Source organism: Pteropus vampyrus, unplaced genomic scaffold (genome assembly GCF_000151845.1).
Source record: "Pteropus vampyrus isolate Shadow unplaced genomic scaffold, Pvam_2.0 Scaffold33, whole genome shotgun sequence".
Lineage (NCBI taxonomy): Eukaryota > Metazoa > Chordata > Mammalia > Chiroptera > Pteropodidae > Pteropus > Pteropus vampyrus.
The window spans coordinates 7816553-7833105 of NW_011888814.1; the positions used below are offsets into that span (position 1 = coordinate 7816553).

General features: G+C 41.4%; 1 protein-coding gene and 1 long non-coding RNA gene across 3 annotated transcripts in view; one reads left to right on the top strand and one right to left on the bottom strand.

The window, feature by feature from the left end:
- SND1 (staphylococcal nuclease and tudor domain containing 1) overlaps positions 1 to 16553 on the top strand; it is a 417018-nt gene that overhangs the window by 136978 nt on the left and 263487 nt on the right. For both annotated transcript variants that reach the window (XM_023528894.1, XM_023528893.1), the window contains exon 11: positions 2872 to 2961. In XM_023528894.1, coding sequence (XP_023384662.1) covers positions 2872 to 2961 — 90 coding nt within the window. The remainder of the gene's footprint in view (positions 1 to 2871; positions 2962 to 16553) is intronic.
- LOC111737967 lies at positions 2480 to 14929 on the bottom strand. The gene is made up of 3 exons (XR_002779631.1): positions 14918 to 14929; positions 11069 to 11075; positions 2480 to 2645 (listed from the first exon to the last, which is right to left on the bottom strand). It is a non-coding gene; the product is annotated as an uncharacterized LOC111737967 (long non-coding RNA).

The following is a 16553-nucleotide window of genomic DNA, read 5'->3' on the forward strand; positions in this document are numbered from 1 at the left end:
AAAGGATCCTTGTTCAGACAGCCAATTTTACACATTTTTAGTTAGTTGTACCTCATTCCATGATCTGCATTTAAATGTTGGAACTGCATTTCTTACCTTTCATTTATTGTTTTAGAATTTCAGTCAAGTGACAGTCCCTTGTACTGTTGGTGTTTCAGAATAAGTAGGGTAAGGTTCCGATATTCAGATTCTATGGCAAATCATAATGCTATGAAAGATAAAAGCTGATATTTTATTCAATTCATTTTTTAAAATATTGTCCACTTAGGCTTGTGTAATCACACAGCTACTCTCTAAATAGATTGTTCTCTATTGCTTGGTGACTATGAATACATTGGCACTTCTTTATTACCAAGGGCCGAGTCTGATCATTGATTTGTGTTTATTAACAGTCCTGTTCATTACTGGAACCTAACATTTTCTGTCTAGCAAGTATTCTTACTTTATCATTGAGTGTCATCATAAATTCTGTTTTACGGCTTATGTATTATACTTGGCTCCTTAATAGTTACCCGCTATTTTCATTTGGCTGCCTAGAAGTTTATAAAATGCCCATAATCCCATACCATCTGCCCCTGTGTTACCCAGCACTCCCTCTAGCCAGGCAACGCTAATCTGTCCCATTGTCCTTGTTATTTCCTATAAGAAAACCTTAGTGTTAAAGATTTTTATGTTTAGGGTCATACTTTACTTATTAGACTAAGTGATCATGACACTCGAAGACCTTGATCAGAGCTTGGCCTTCCCATTTGTCCCTGTTCAAAGTATGTGTGTTCCCATACATCATCTGGGAAAAGGAATAGAGCGACTCACCTTCATTTCTGAAGGCACCTCACTTCCTAGAAGGGCAGTGGAATGATGCCGCTTTTTTTTTTTTTTTTTTTTTTTTAAACCAGAAGAAGTAGAAGACAGTTGGGTGATGAATGTAAAGCTCAAACTCAAAGAATTATCTACATTCTGATAAGACATTTTCTTGGTGTTATCAATTAATTGAAGTGTTTCAATGATATGCTGGGGACACAGAGGCTTAGTGAGGGTCCAGGAGAAAACATTTATTTCGATTCCCTTGACCTCAGTATTTTTGTTAGTATTAAATATGGGGTATTAATACTGAGAAAGGTTCTTATTTGGGAGTAGTTAGCAATTTAAGAAAACAAATAACTTAAATACTTCTGTGAATATAGAATGATTATATAGAGATACATTGTTCTGTCAGATGTGTAACAGATGGCAAAGGCAAGGCTAGGTGGACTAACTTCACAGCACTGGGGGAGCCACCGTGTGCATCTAAGTTAGGTATTAGTCCTTGATTTTCGTTCTTTGTGAATTTTTTTCAAATATTACCTGGGTCCTGGAGGTTCCCAAATCTGTACCTGTAGTCCTATTCTTCTAGCATACTTTGTGTATCTTTGTGTATCATTCTGCATATTTCTTTTGTAGTTAGTTCATCCAACTATTTATCGAGTATGCCTATGAGGGAGGTACTGTACTTGGCTCTGGGGTCACAGAGAATTCAGAAATGGATACGATCTCTGTCCTCATGGAACTTAGGAACTAGTGGGAGAGAGACAGCACAGTAATCATACCTACTGATCTACCCAGCATCTCCCTATATCTTGTACACATGCTCTAATCTTCCACACTCTTATTTAAAGGCAAACTTCTCTAGACTTTGTATGCCTCTCATCATGACTTAGAATATTAGATTCCTCTTTTTTCCCCTCTATCCATTTCAGAGTCAGTTTCTGTTAATTCATTTCTTAAAAATGGTGCTCCTATCTCTTAAGTTCCTATCCGTTCCGGTTCTATCACCTTATCTAGAGCCTCTTTCATATTCTCAAAGTTACTTAGAGCAGTAACTTATTTTTGGAGAAGCCTTGGGACCTTGAGATAATGAAGGAATTTTGTGTGTTTATATTTGTGTGCGTATGTCGAAATACTATTTATTTCTGCCTCTCTTCTTTTTGTTCCGTTTTTTTTTTCACTCTAATTTTCTTCCTAGTTTTTTCCTATTCTGCAAACTCGCATTAAGTCGTGCCTTTTCAATGATACCTTTCCTGATTGCTTCTTTCCACTTTCCCGAACTCTTTAGCACTTAGTCCCTAGTTTATATGACATAATTTAGCACTATTCAAACTGCTTTGTGTTGCTATTTCACATCTGTAGGCTTTCTTCTATTACTCTTAGATTACAAGAATTTCGAATTCGTGATTATAACATATTTACAGAGTGCTTTGTATGGGGCTAATAGTTAGTAGGTGCTTAATAAAGGCTTACAAAATAGTAGAAGTATATCTTTAAATATTTGAAGCACCCTAATACTTACTGAATTTCTTCTGTATCACAGTGCAGGTAGGTATTTCCCTGTTGATGAACATTTAGGTTGTTTCCAATTTGGGTAATTACATTCCATTGCTTATTTTTGAGCCTGTCTCATGAAAAAGGTAATCTTATTCCCTATAAAGCAGTGGTCCCCAGCCTTTTTGGCCCTAGAGACCAGTGCTCCTGTGAGAATCTAATGCCTGATGATCTGAGGCGGAGCTGAGGCGGTGATGCTAGCGCTGGGGAGCGGCTGCAGATACAGAGGAAGCTTCGCTCGCTCTTCTGCCGCTCACCTCCAGCCGTGCGGCCCGGTCCCTAACAGGCTGTGGGCCATGGACCAGAGGTCGAGGACTGCTGCCATAAAGCATTTTAACCAAATATTTATTAATCATTTACTATGTATCTAGCACTTATGTAATATTTGTGATACTGGGAGGTAGGGGAGCATATTTCAATGCATTCTATTATCTCGTGCTATTGGCCGTGTTAATGTGTAGTTTTCATTTTGTTTTCCCCCATTTCTGATGTGCCATTTTATTTTGCTTTTAGGATAAGAACAAGAAACTACGTCCCCTGTATGACATTCCCTACATGTTTGAAGCACGGGAATTTCTTCGAAAGAAGCTTATTGGGAAAAAGGTAAGTGGTGACAGAAACATATTTGCCAGTGGGTGGGGATTGTTTTAAGCTGAGCCCTTGTGATGGAATGTCAGAGACGAGCAGATGACACTTCTCCACTAAGTCAAGCGGACTTACTTTGCTATGTAGGGAGGCATGCCTGTGTTTCAGAAAATGATGTCTCTTGGGAGAGGTTTGAAATTGAGGCCCTGACCACAGCGTGATTGCCAGCGCTCTCACGACATGTTTTTGCCAGGGTCCAGGCCCCTTTCCAGTTTCAATAATTGCATATTGCCCTGAGCTCCATCGCTTGGCTCCCTTGTTCCCTCCAGCCACCTCCATTAAAAGTCAGTGTGGTGGGATTTGCTAGTGAGGGAAGATTACCGCTTTTTTTCTTCCTGATTACTTTTTTCCACCTTCCTGAATTCTTATAGCACTTAATCCTGGTTTGTATCATTTATGTAGCACTATTCAAAACTACTTTGCGTTGCTATTTCATATCTGTAGGCTTTCTTCCATTACTCTGCTAGGTTACGAGAATTTTGAATCCATGAGTATAACATGTTTACAGAGTGCTTTGTACGGGGCTCACGGTCGGTAGGTGCTTAATAAAGGCTTACAGAATAGGGGAATTAGCTGGCCGTGGGAGCGGGGGCGCTCTCCTGGAACAGCAGCATGTCTTTGTGGGAAAGAAGTGCGTGGCGCTCTGGGCGTTCCTGTGGAGACTGTTGTGTGGCACGTTGACTTTCTAGTGTAGGACAGCAGCTCAGAGGCCCTAAGAGTGCATGTCCTTGTGTCCTTAGGGCACGATATTCTATGACCAGCTGCAGAACTTGCTATTCTGAGAAGCTGATCTTGAGTTTCTCTTATTTTTTCTGACCTTGCCACCCTCGGTATCATGGGTTTTTTTTTTTCTGTCCTGGATAAACAGAGGAAATGAACGAGATAGTTTTTTTGGTAATTGAGAGAAATCTGTTCAGGGACAGGCTGTTGACTGTCTTTTTCTTACTTTAATTCAGTGCAGATTCTTCCAGAAAATATCATATTTTGGGCCAATTTTTATTGTATCTTCAGAAAAGTAAGGCCATTTTTGCTCTATGTCTGGCCTTACCACGTTGAAGCCATATTAGCATTCTTTACCTGAATGCAGATATTTAAAAACTATAGGTTTGCTAAGGCCTTGGCTTTTGAACTAATGTCAAGTAATGTAGTATAAACATAAATATAATCAATTTTTTTATATATCATAGTCGCTAGAGTGATAAATTATAGTAAGAGATTTTGAAGTTGGGGATAAGGTGAAACTGCTAATTTTGAGGTAGGGAAAGCACGCTGGATACCCTTAAACAAGTATTAAATCTCCTCAGGTTCCTTCAAAGAATAGGCTCATTTGTCATCGTATAAACCTTGACAGAATGCCGTATTCATTCATGAAGTGTAGTGCGAATGATGGCTTTAAGCCTCTTTCAATTTCTAGGTCTCCTGTTATCTGATCCAATGTCTAACATCTCTGTTTCACCAAGTTGATACCATATCACTCATTTACTGTCTCATAAGCAGTAACATAGAGACAAATAAGGAATTTCCTCACATGTGTGAAGTTTTATTGAAATCTATCCAAAATCACATCGAAAGGAGTGGCAGCGCATGTTTGACTCATGAGCAGCCAGTTGTGTGGCGTGTGTTACGGCATCCACCTGGTTTCTTTGAAGAGTGCCCTTCCTCGTTCTCTTTCATCCCTGGGAACATAGATCACAGTTTATTGCAGCAGCTGCTGAACGGTACTACGAGGTGAGCCCAGGGCTCGGCTCTCAAACACCATGTGCCGGGCCTTTGTAAAGCCTCCATCTCAGGATAAAAGGACTGACCTCAAGTGTCAGATATGGTGGCAGTTCTGAAGCAATTAGACTTCTTTTTGGTGGGAGAAGCGTCGTTTACCGTTTTCTCTGCATCAGAGATGATTGGATTCTATTTGTGCTGAGCCCAAGTTTTGTCCCCCACGGTGACATTGTATAAATGATAAATGCTGTATCCCTGTGTGGGGAGTAGGGTGCAGCTCAGCTCTGCTGGGCTGGAACATTCCTGATACAAACTGCTTTTCCTGACTCACCACCTGAAACCACTCGCCTGTCTTCTGGGCCCATCATTTGCGACAGCAAACACTCATGTGCTCTCGAGTCTGGGAGCAGGCAGGGCAGTCGCTGCCTCAGGGGGGTGGCTAGCACATCACTGCACATTTCTGCCAATTCCCTTCAGACCACTGCAGCTGTTCAGCATGGCACATGGTGATTAAGAGGCACCGAGAGGGAGCATGTGTGCCTGTGTGCCTATGTGCCTGTGTGCACGAAAGCTGATTAGGGCAGCCTGTCACAGCTTAAGCAAGATAATGGGGGTAAAATCGTCTTCTCTGTCCAGACTATTATTTGACCATCCCAGAGAGTCTATAATATGACAATTTGGAGTAGTTTCTAGAATGCAGAGAAATAAGATTGAAGGTAAACTGCAAAGGTGCTTTGTTAGATTCAGTGGCCTCCATTTTAGTTATGGAAATTTACTTTGATTCACTCCCAAGATTTAATTCTGGCTAAATGCCTTAATTAAAGTAACTGTGCACCTCCCCGAGCCGTGGTTTTATCACTGGTGAACTGGGAATATTGTTTGCCTTCCCCTCTCATGGGATTGTTATGACATTCTAGGATGATGCTAGTCCCTCCAGATGCCGGTAAGATTTTTGTTTCTTTTGTTTAATAATGCTGCTTTTACTTTCATATAGAATCCAGCATACCTTTACTCTTTTGGTTACGATTTTTTTTTTACTGGCTCTGAGGTCAAGAATCAGAGTGTGCAGCTAATTTAACTGCTGTCAACCCATTTTACAGACTTGGTGGTACCTGGTTAGAGGCGGCCTCAGGGTTCCAGCTTCTACAAAATGAGTACCCGCTTATGCTAAAGTGTTTGAATGTGTGTTTTCTCTGATTTGAGGGAGAGGTAGGATATGAGTGTATCCTGGAAGTGTTTCAGAAGCTGTCGGAATTGCTATACTGCCTGGTGGAACGCCCTCCTCATCCCCTTTTTACAATCTACCATCTGTGCTTTCACTAAAATCTTGACTAAGGAATATGCATGGTAAAGAACTGTCTTGCTAATTTCTTCTGGGTTCTTCATGGCACAAGTATAGCGGAATAATGGAATCCATGGTGATTTCAGCATGTCTTTTAGTTTTCCAGAGTGCTATTATCCTAGGTGTGTATGAGATGGTGAGGCTGATGCCTTCCTTTAAAAAAAAAAAAAAAACAAAACCCTACGGTTCTCTTCTCACAGCAGGAGCAGTTGCTTTCCTTGTTTACACATTTTCTCTTAATGCTTAGTCAGCCCATGGAAAGCAAGTTTGTGTGCCTATCATTTTTCTCTCAGTGGAATGAGGTAATCATAACTGGGATCTTCATTGGGAATTTTTCCCACCTATCTCAGAATCTCTAAAGTAGAACCTCAATATTTCTGATGTGTGTAATACAGCATTTACAAATGACATAATTGCAATCATCACCATGGGAACGACTGTGTTCAAAGTTGGAACTTGTTTAGACAATCGAAGGGTCAGAATGGTGGATGAGATGGAATTGCATGAATCCAGCGTGCATGGAAGCTTCTGCAGTGGCAATAGATGCTCAGTCCAGGCTCTCCCATCTCTAGCAACCTCTGCCCATATACATGTCTACTCCTTAATTTTTTTTTTTCCATTGTTACTATTGAATAATTAAAGTTTGGGAATGAGGCTTATTTGTAAATAGCTGACTTTGTATGGTTTTCATGCCATCGAAAATTGTTCTGTGAACTAGGCTGACTCTTTAGGCACTTAAAACTGGGCATTTTTCTTGATAAATGCGGATATTTGGGAAGTTATGGAGCTATAAATAATATAGGAAGTTATATTGCTTTAGATTATTATTCTCTTCGAAACCTATCTTTCCTGAGATCCATACTTAATGCTGGTTGGAGCGTTTTGGGGATGGATGGAAATGATCTCCATGTATGCCAGACTTAGAAATCTGGCATGTTCAGAAGAGAACTCTTGATATCCTGTCAGAAAAGCTGGTCTCAGTGTTCTGGGAGTCACACCACTATCTGTTGCTGTGGGAGACATCTTTGACACCCTCTCTTCCCTTACCCTTCAGTCCAGTCCCTGCATCACCTCCTGCTGGGTGTATGTATGAAGGTTTCCTCTCCTTTTCTTCTGCTGCCTCCTCTTACATCTCCTCTCATCTGCATTCCTGTAGCCTTTTTACAGGTTTTCCCCGTAGTCACTCTTTCCGCTCAAGTCCATTCTATACAGCTAAAGGGAGCTTCACAAATGACAATTACATCATGTTCTTCCTTTGCCTAAGACTGTTGGCTTCGCTGTGCTTCCCGTGACCAACAAGACCCAGCATAATCTGGTTCCAGCCTGCTTCTCAGATATAAGCTCCCTACTCCTTCTCATCCACCTCCTGGCCACCTTTCTGGCCTGCATTAGGTTTCTGAAATGCGACAGGCTCCCTCTTACCTCAGGGCTTTTGCAGTTGCATTTTCTTTTGTTTGGGATGCCTTCTTTGTCCTCATTTTTCTTCCCCTATTCATCTTATGCTTATCCTTCAGATGCAAGGTAAATGTGACTTTCTGGGAGAAGTCTTCCCTGAACACCCGCCCCCCTTCAATAATTTAATCTGTGCATAATGTTTCTCATTTTAATGTATTTGAAAGATTATATGTTAATATCTCTCTTATTAGATTTATTATATTAGGCTGATTAGGGCTCACATCTGTTTTGCTCAGCACTCCAGGGCCCAGTACATACAGTTTACGGTACACAGTAGATGCTCAATAAATTTCTACTCAGTTAATCAACTTTAGGGGAAAAGGGAGACACTGGGCTGAAGGCTCAGGGCCCAGAAAGGAATATATAAAGGGAGGTAGAAGTAGGACCCACCTGATTTGCCTAAGGTTAGCCATATGTGCAAGTAGTACGGTGAGATTGCCTCTTCATTACAGGACTCCCTTGTCAATCTGGAAATGGCTGATATTATATATAAATGATATTATCTCTATTTCGGGTTATTGTGCTCTTATTGGCAACCCAGCTACTGTTAATAATCTTCTTTCCTTGGAATAAAATATCCTGAATGACTAAGTCAACTCTAGATGATGTGGTTCATTTTTAATTTGTTGAGCACCATTGTATGATTTCTATGCCATTCCAGTTTGTAGTGTGAATCACACAGACTTAGCCACCCTAAATAATGCTCATTCCAGCTCAGCAGGGTCAGGCTGTCATTTATTGAGTTTCTTCACAGTAAATGCTGACTGTTTTCACTTTTTTTTTTTTTTTTTACCTCTATCCTGCAAGATGTATGCATCATTCCTATTTTTATGTTAAAGAAACTGAGGCTCATTGAAATTAATGTCTATACTTTCAATTGCTGTGCAAAATTAGAGATCATCTAGAAAGACCTGCTTCCATGTCACACGTGCTGGATCATGTGCAGATAGCCAGGGTCGTGGCCCTTTTTAGAACAGTGTCAGTTCTTGTATAGAATGTAAAACTTCTATGCTACAAGAAGTTCATTCTCTTTAGCGACATTATCCTCGTCTACAGATATCAGCAGGTGGTAATAGCACCATAGATCAGCCCTCTGAACGCTTTCAGCCCTCTAGACATTATCTCATTAGTCTTTGAGATGTCCCTGTGAAGTGACATTTCATCAAATTGTTCTACAGAGAAAGCAGTGTCAGATTACATGTTATTCTTCTAGTTACACGAACGGCGTGAGGTTACAGGTAACTTTGCTAAGCCAGTGTTGAAGCTTGATTTCCTCTTCTCTTCAATCTCTTGGCAGAGGTGAGACTTCAGGGAGAAAGGATGGGGCAGGTTGCTTTTCTGTCTTGGTCCAGAGCCAAGGAGATGTTGAGGAGCAGTCTCGTCCCCCTGTGCAAGGCACCAGGAGTAACATTCCTTACCAGGAGCAGTTTTTGACTCAGCTCCTCGAGCTCTTCAAGGGCATGGCACTTCTTGAGGCAAACTCCTTCAATCTCCTTCTGGCTATTTAACAGGGCTGCCTTTTTCATAAAAACACTTGTAAGTTTTGTCTTTTGCAGTGTGTTACTTAATCAGCTGTGTTAAGTGCAAAGCTGGCAGTCTGGGGTTCTTGTTCTTAATTACCTCTGAAGCATTTGAGTTGTTTTTTTTTTTTTAAATAAATATTTCCTTTGTCATCTCCACATTTTTCACTTCACATTAATTTGATTCACTCACGCTATGGAAAAGTCCCTTACATTAATGATCAAAACAGGCCCTAAGGTTGAGAATGCGTTGTGATTTAAACTGACAGGTTTATACGAGGTTGCTTGTCCTTGCCTTCTCAGTGCCAGCTGTTCCCATCAAAGTGGCTGTAAATTTTTTGAATAAATGACTGAAAATGTTCACCAAATCATGAGATGTTTTGAAGGACTGGTGATTTCTGACCATGCCTTTTTCTAGTAAGACTTCTCCCACTTGGACACGACAGAAATGTGTCAGTATGCTTGGAGACCAAGGGTCATTTTAGATAACTGTTGTTACCTTTTTGGGTTTGGGAACGATCCTTGACTCATTAGCTCCCCTGTCTGGTGAAGGTAATTAACAGAAATGATGGTTGAGTTGCAAGTTTCTGGAAACTTGTTCTCAGCAAGGTAGCTTTTACCAGCTGCTACCTAAATGTTCTTTTTGATAATGAATTCATGTGGTTTCAATCTGCAGCTTGTGAGAAGTACCTCTGCTCCTCAGGGGACTGTTCCAGGTGTTGGGCTGAGCACGTAGCTCTTGGGTGAAGTATGGTGGTTTTATGATGTATATTGTAATATCCTCTTCAGAAAGCATCTCTAAGGTGAATGGAAGGAACTAGAACATTCAACTGAATTCCTGGAAATTTCTGTATGCTCACCTGTGGGAAATGATTTATTAGCTACCAGAATCCTTGAGATTCTCGTATCTGGGTAATACTCTTATATTACTTTGCTTATTAATGACTTTCTTCCTCAGACTCCCAAGTTGCTTGTAGTTTCCTAGTGGAAGCTCTTGCATTTATTATTCCCTGATTTGTGGTCACCTGGTCCTAAGCCACCCACTCCCGATCTTCTCAGCTAGGTTTCTGAAATGTCGTCCTTGGGGCTGAAACTTTCTATGCTTACTCTCTGCAAACTGGGATTTTATTTTAGGGGGAGATTTGTGCTGAATCAGCTCAGCTGTGTTTGGGGGTAGGGAGAGGACAGGCTTTTTTTCCCCACTTTAAAAATAACCCGTATGTGCCCAAAATCCTATCAAATATGCTGAATTGCAAATCTTCCAACTTCCTATACCTCCTGGTTTACAGAGAATAGACTCTTTTCAGCTTGGGCTCAATGATAGCATGTAGAATAGAATATCTTATGTTGTAGAAGAGTCTAAATGAGACTGTACAGATGTCCTCAATTTTTTTCACCAGTAGCTTCATCTTTTTATAAGGGTCTAGATAACTTTGCTAATACGAAAATACACATATTCTGAAGTAGTGAGTCCAGTTTTTAAGTACCGACTTTTTAGGATTTCTTTCTGTGTGGCCTCTATTTTTGTTGTTCTTAGAAAGGCTAATACTTCCAGTTGCATAAGTATTTCTTTCCTGAGGGTGTGAATCATTTGTGTGTGTATGAGAAGGTAGTATGCAAAGTGGGTTTTAGGGTCACATCTTCGTAATTGGTGTCATGCAGTTATAAGCTCAGAAAATACGAGGTCCTCATTTTAATGTGTTGAAGATCTCAGTGAAGTTTTTTGTTCTTATCTGAATCAAGTTCTTTCATTAATACCTAGAGCTGCCTACTTGCCTTCACTCGTTAGTTATCTTTTCTTTGGCAAATTTTTAGGTATTCCTACAGTGCTGCAATTCTATGCCATGAGGATTGTTGGTTTGGATTGTCTTTCCTGGTAATTTCATGATAGGCATAGAGAGCTGAATAATGTCCTCTCAGAATTCATGTCCTTTGGAACCTCAGAATGTGACCTTATTTGGAAATAGGGTCTTCACAGATGTAATGAGTTAAGTTAAAATGAAATCATGCTGGATTAGGATGAGCTGTAAACCCAAAGACTGGAACCATCACCAGAAGAGAATAGGATACAAAGACAGATAGAAGAAGGCCATGTGAAGTTGGAGGTGAGGAGTGAAGTGACAGAGTTGCAAGCCAAGGAATGCTAAGGACTGCCTGCCAGAAGCCACCAGAAGCTAGGAAAAGGGAAGAAGGATTCTTCCTAGAGCCTTCAGAGGGAGCCTTGCCAACACCTTGATTTCAAACTTGAAGCTTCCAGAACTGAGAGTAACTTTCTGTTGTTTTAAATCACTCAGTTTATGGTCCTTTGTCATAGCAACCCCAGGCAAACAATACAGTAGGAAAGTAGATTGGCTTCTTTCTCTATCTGGTCGTTTGACTCTTGGCTGGAGTTCCCGTTTCTGGGTTTGGACCTTGAAAGATGGGTGCTCATGTCCACTTAAAAAGGCTGCCACAGTCAGAGGGCCTCCATTCATTTCTACGTCGATAATTAGCAGCATTTCGAAATATGGCACAACCTGGGAGGGATCATTCCTGGCAGTAGCTTTTGAACCATGCTCATCCCATTCAAGGGGGAGGAATAGAACATGAAGAATAATGGGCACCAGCCTGTGTCCTGGAGCACAGTGTCTAATGTTTGTCTGCTTAGAGTGTGGGTTATGCGTGGATTTTCTTTAACATAGGAATCCAGGTTTTGTCTTCAATTTGGCCTTTTTAGATAAGATATATTTTCTGCAACTCTGCTTTCTCACCTCTTGTGGCTTCAGAAGGTGTTTGGACTGGGCTGGACTGGGCTGGGGTGAAGAGCAGGTAGCCCTGTTCTGAAGACAAAGGTCAAGTAGGTTAATTCTGTTTGAGGACTCAGACCTCAGTGCTTTGCTCATGCCTAACCGCCTGAAATGTTAAGTAGGGCAGAGGTGGTAGAAATTGATTCATTTTTATTATTTAGTAAATGTTTTTGGAGCAACTACTCTGTGCCATTCCTTGTTCTAGACATTAGAGTTAGAACCTTACAAACGCCAATCCTCATGGAACTAATATTTTAGAAAGGGCACACATAGTTGTTGGGTACCTTTTTGTAGATGAAATACGAATAAAATATCATCTCTGTCACAAATTGCTTACAGGCTAACTGGGGTGAGATTACATCAATAAATATGAAGTCGAATAAGAACAGATTTGAATAACTAGTGAGATAACAGAAACCTGCCTCTTGGCAGTATTAGATTAATATTAATGTGAGTTGTACAGATTATAGTTGTTTTTCAGAGACAAGGTCTCACCTGCTGTGTGACCTTATGCTCTTAATGGCTTCGCCCACCGCACATACTGCTGACACACAGGAACGTTTCTGCTCCCGACGTCTTGCTCTGCCGACAGATCTGTTTCTAGCCGCTGACTACTGGATACTCACTGGTTCTAGTAGATCACACCTCTTCTGTCCAAATCTTAGCCTGTGGCTTCCATAGGATTTTCTTCCCTATGCCCACACTGCCTAGGCTTCTTTCGTTGCTGATCTTATATAATGTCATCACCCACCCGTTGTTCTGAACTTGAGAATTAGCAGTCTGCCCAGCCCAACTTTACCTGTTTCTGACAGTTATCTTTTCCAAATCTTCCTTTTCACAGTATTTCCAGTGCCTTTCAGTCTGTGTGCTCCTTATCTCTGATTTTAATTATTGCAACTCCATCTTAAGTAGTTGTCCTGCACCTTCTGTCCTACACAATCTTTCACATTGCGCTCAGAATTTCTTTCTATATGCACAGTCATGATTATCTCACAAACTGCGGTGATACCCAGATGCCTGCAGAAAAGCATCTAACTCCTTAAAGGAAATAAAAGGAAAGTCCATTGTGTATAAAATATCAATGTCATTTAAGGATCTTGCTTCCATTTCCAGACTTTCTGCTCTACCCTCTGTATTATATGTCACAAAGAACTTATCATACCGTGGACGTGCCAAGCCCTTTCACAGCTTCTTGCCTTCGCACTTATTTTTCTGTAAGAATCTTAACTATACTATCTTGTATTCTGTCTCCCTATGTAAAACGTCTGGGACCCTCTGACCTCGTAGTACACCTTTGCACCCATCTCCGTAATAGCGGGTTTCCCAGGTCTGACCTCCCTTCCCTCCCCCTCACGGACAAAGAGCCTGCCTTACCTTTTTTTTCAGCTCACGGTTCCTGATGTCATTAGGATTCCCAGTAAGTCTTTTTCAGACAAGGCAGGATTTTCCTGTACCTAGAAGGTTTTAAGAGTGCTTGGGGCTATTTGGATATAGAGAAGGGATGTAGCAAGTTCATCATGTAGCTGTAAGCTGGACAGATGGGCTCCTTGTTGCCTGCCTTCTGTAATTTCCTCATGCCAGTGTTGACTTTGATTCCCACTTCAGCAAGATTTTAGGCATAGCACTGCTCTGACTAAAATTCAATACAAGGCCTTAAAAATAGGTAGAATAAATATATTTTTCTTTTAAATTTCTGTATATGAATTATGGTTATTAACTTCCCTCTCCACCTGATTGGCGGCTGCATGCTGGTTGCCTCGTGTCGCCCACACCTTGGTGTTAGGCTCACTGACGTTGAAGCAGCCTGAGCAGTTGTTCTTTAGTGCTGGAGATCTGGTTTGGGGGATATTTCTTGTCTTCATAATCAAGAATGTGCAATATTTATAATTTGTTCTCCTTAAAAATGATTTGACAGGGGGATTTACTCAACTAGGAAGCAATAAGTTAATATTTTTCGACTTGAATTCTTCATTATTTTAAAGCTCTCAGTCATAGAAGCTTGATAGACCCTGACTGCTCCCTGCTGTTTCCATCTGCCCTGACTTGGGGTTCATAATGTCCCCATTCTCCAATAACAGTCCAAAGGAATTGGGAGGAAATAAGTCAGTGACTTGTTCCACTTTGCCCTTTCTACAGCGTACTTTTTAGCCTGACAGGTTGCTGCTGAGCCCAGCTCCCCATTGCCCGCCAGGCCGGTCTTTGATGCACTGTGGAGTGCTGAGAAAGGGGGTGCCAGATAAGCATCTGAGTTTTCCCAGCTGGGCCTGGTTTCTGCCACCTGTAAACCTCTGGCCCTCCTTTATTTAAAAAAGAAAGAAAGAAACAAGAAGGAAAGGGTGTATAAGGGATGGAAAGAAGGAAGGAAATCACAGAAGTGACCCGGGCACTGACTGAGAATTAGGTGAACATGTTTGGTGAAATGGTTCCACTTGCTTGCAGTTGGAGAGCTGAGAAGACTTCTTTACTTCTTTAGTTGAATCTTAAGAACAGAGAGAGAATCCTAAGGGCATGGGCTGTGCGTCTGCAAAGCCTCTGTTTATTTGTAAAATGGTCATGGTATTTTGGCGTCTGTGGTTCCTTAGGTTGTGTTGGCATAGGGAGAGAATCAAAGCTGCATTAGGAATAACTTTGGTCAGGACAGAAAGGATGGAAGTGTTTAATTTTCTCAGGATGGAAATAGAAACCAGAACCTCAAATGCAGACCTGCAGCCTTCTCCACAGTTTGTCAGGCTATGTCGCAATAAAGAGGTAGGGTCTTTCTGTGGCCTCGGAGGCAGGAAGACATGCAGTGGAAGACTGTGTATGTTCAGACACTTGGGATGACTTCATTTCTTTCACTGTGACTTATTTTCTTGATTTGTAAAATATAAAAGATTGCATTTTCTATCCTCCGAAAAGATGATCTTACTAAAGAATCCAGAAAGGTTCAATTAGTCATCCCGGTATCTCTAGTCAGACTCTGCTGTAACAGCATTTACTGATCAGTGTGTGGTTGAGTCTGGGGAGAGCAGGCCAGTTTCCATCCCGGCACTGGCCCCAACTTACAGGATGGGCTGGAAGTGAAGAAGATCTGGCACCTGGGACCTGAAGTGCACCCAGTCCTAGTTTTTGTTGTTGTTGTTGTTGACTTTAAAAATAAATTTGTTTATTTTTAATGGTGACATTGGTCAGCGACATCCAATAGGTTTCAGTCCTTGTTTTTCATCTAACCCTGTGACCTTGGATATTAGTCCTCAGTTTCCGTATCTGTACAGGGGAGGGACTAGCAGTCTCCGATCCGTTCCTAAACCCTGTAGTGAAGATCTTTGCCCTGTGTGTGCTGACTGACCTACTTGACCAGTTACACTTCTGAAAGTTTACTCTTTCACACCAAAGATTTGTTTTCTTTTAAATACCAATGGATGTGAATACCTGTGGTAGACAGTATGACCAGGTTTGGGTAGGGGCAGTGAGTGTGAGAGATACACACATCCGAGTCCTGGGATCACTGGGTGACTCTGAGCACTGAAAGTGGCCTGTTTGTAGAGGAAGCTGTAATATAAATCTCTCTCACCTCTGTGGAGTGGCTCTAATTATCTTTCACCCACCCGCCTCTTCCAACCCCAAGGGAAAGCTAGGAGATTGAACTTCCCTTTTCCACTTCTGCTTTAGTTACTGAGTTGTGGTCAAAGCATCTTTTATATCTTTTTATCTGAAATGTTTAAATTGTTATGGCTGGTGTTACAGTCTAATTTACCAATGGGGTAAGGACCTCCTTTCTCCCTTTTCTAGGACCTGTGTCTGTCTTCAAATGCTTTTCTTCCTTTTGAGGACCGGTGTTTCCCTCCATCATTCATCAGTTGACTGAATTTTGAAATAATGGCTTTAGAAACCAAATCCATCAGAATGATTGACTCCTTGACATTGTCCCGGTGCCTTTTTACATTTTCCACCAGTTTCTCCCATTGCCAGTGGGGCTGCCAGCTGCACAGAAGAAAAGCAGCATGCAGTTTGAACTCCCCAGTATGCGAGAGTTTTTGGAGATGAAAGACAGCGATGAGTCACATTGCGCTCCTCAGTATTTCTGGTTTGGTGGTCGCTAATCATAGCTCTCTGAAGTGAAAATGGTAATAAGATCACCAAGTCTAGGTGGATTTATTGTGTCTCTCACTGTTCAGAGAGTGGAAGTGGTATCGATAGTCTCTTGTATCTCTTCTTTACAGACGCGAACTCCCCTTCCTTTCCTCCTGTCTCTAACCTCCTCATCTTCTCTCTCTCACTATATCCTGCCTGTCCCCTCCCATCCCTCTGCCTTCCATTTTCTGGCCCCCTCCTTGAAAGTGCTTAGACCTTCAACACGAACAGCTTCAAAATTCCGAGCTTGTCGTAGCTCTCATTTTCCAATATACACACCCCATCTGCTGTACTGACTGACTTGGCCGCTGCAGTGGATCCCTGGGACCTTTCTGGCCTTAAGAGGAAAAAAGTGATTTGCTAAATGTCATTTTTCTTGTTTCTGTTCTTCCTTCCAGCAGCGTGAAACTTGGTTCAGTACCAAAGTTAACAGAGCATTAGCTTCTCTCTGAACAAGGTCCACTTAGTTTGCTTGATGTTTTCGGTTTTTCCTTGGGCTTGGGTCCTTCTGGGTGAACACAGTTTTCCAGGTTTGATAACATTTGGAGACATTTTAAACTCTCTGCTTGCTTTAACTCATTTCCTGCTGTTTTTGGAAAGGGGAAAACATGGATGGGG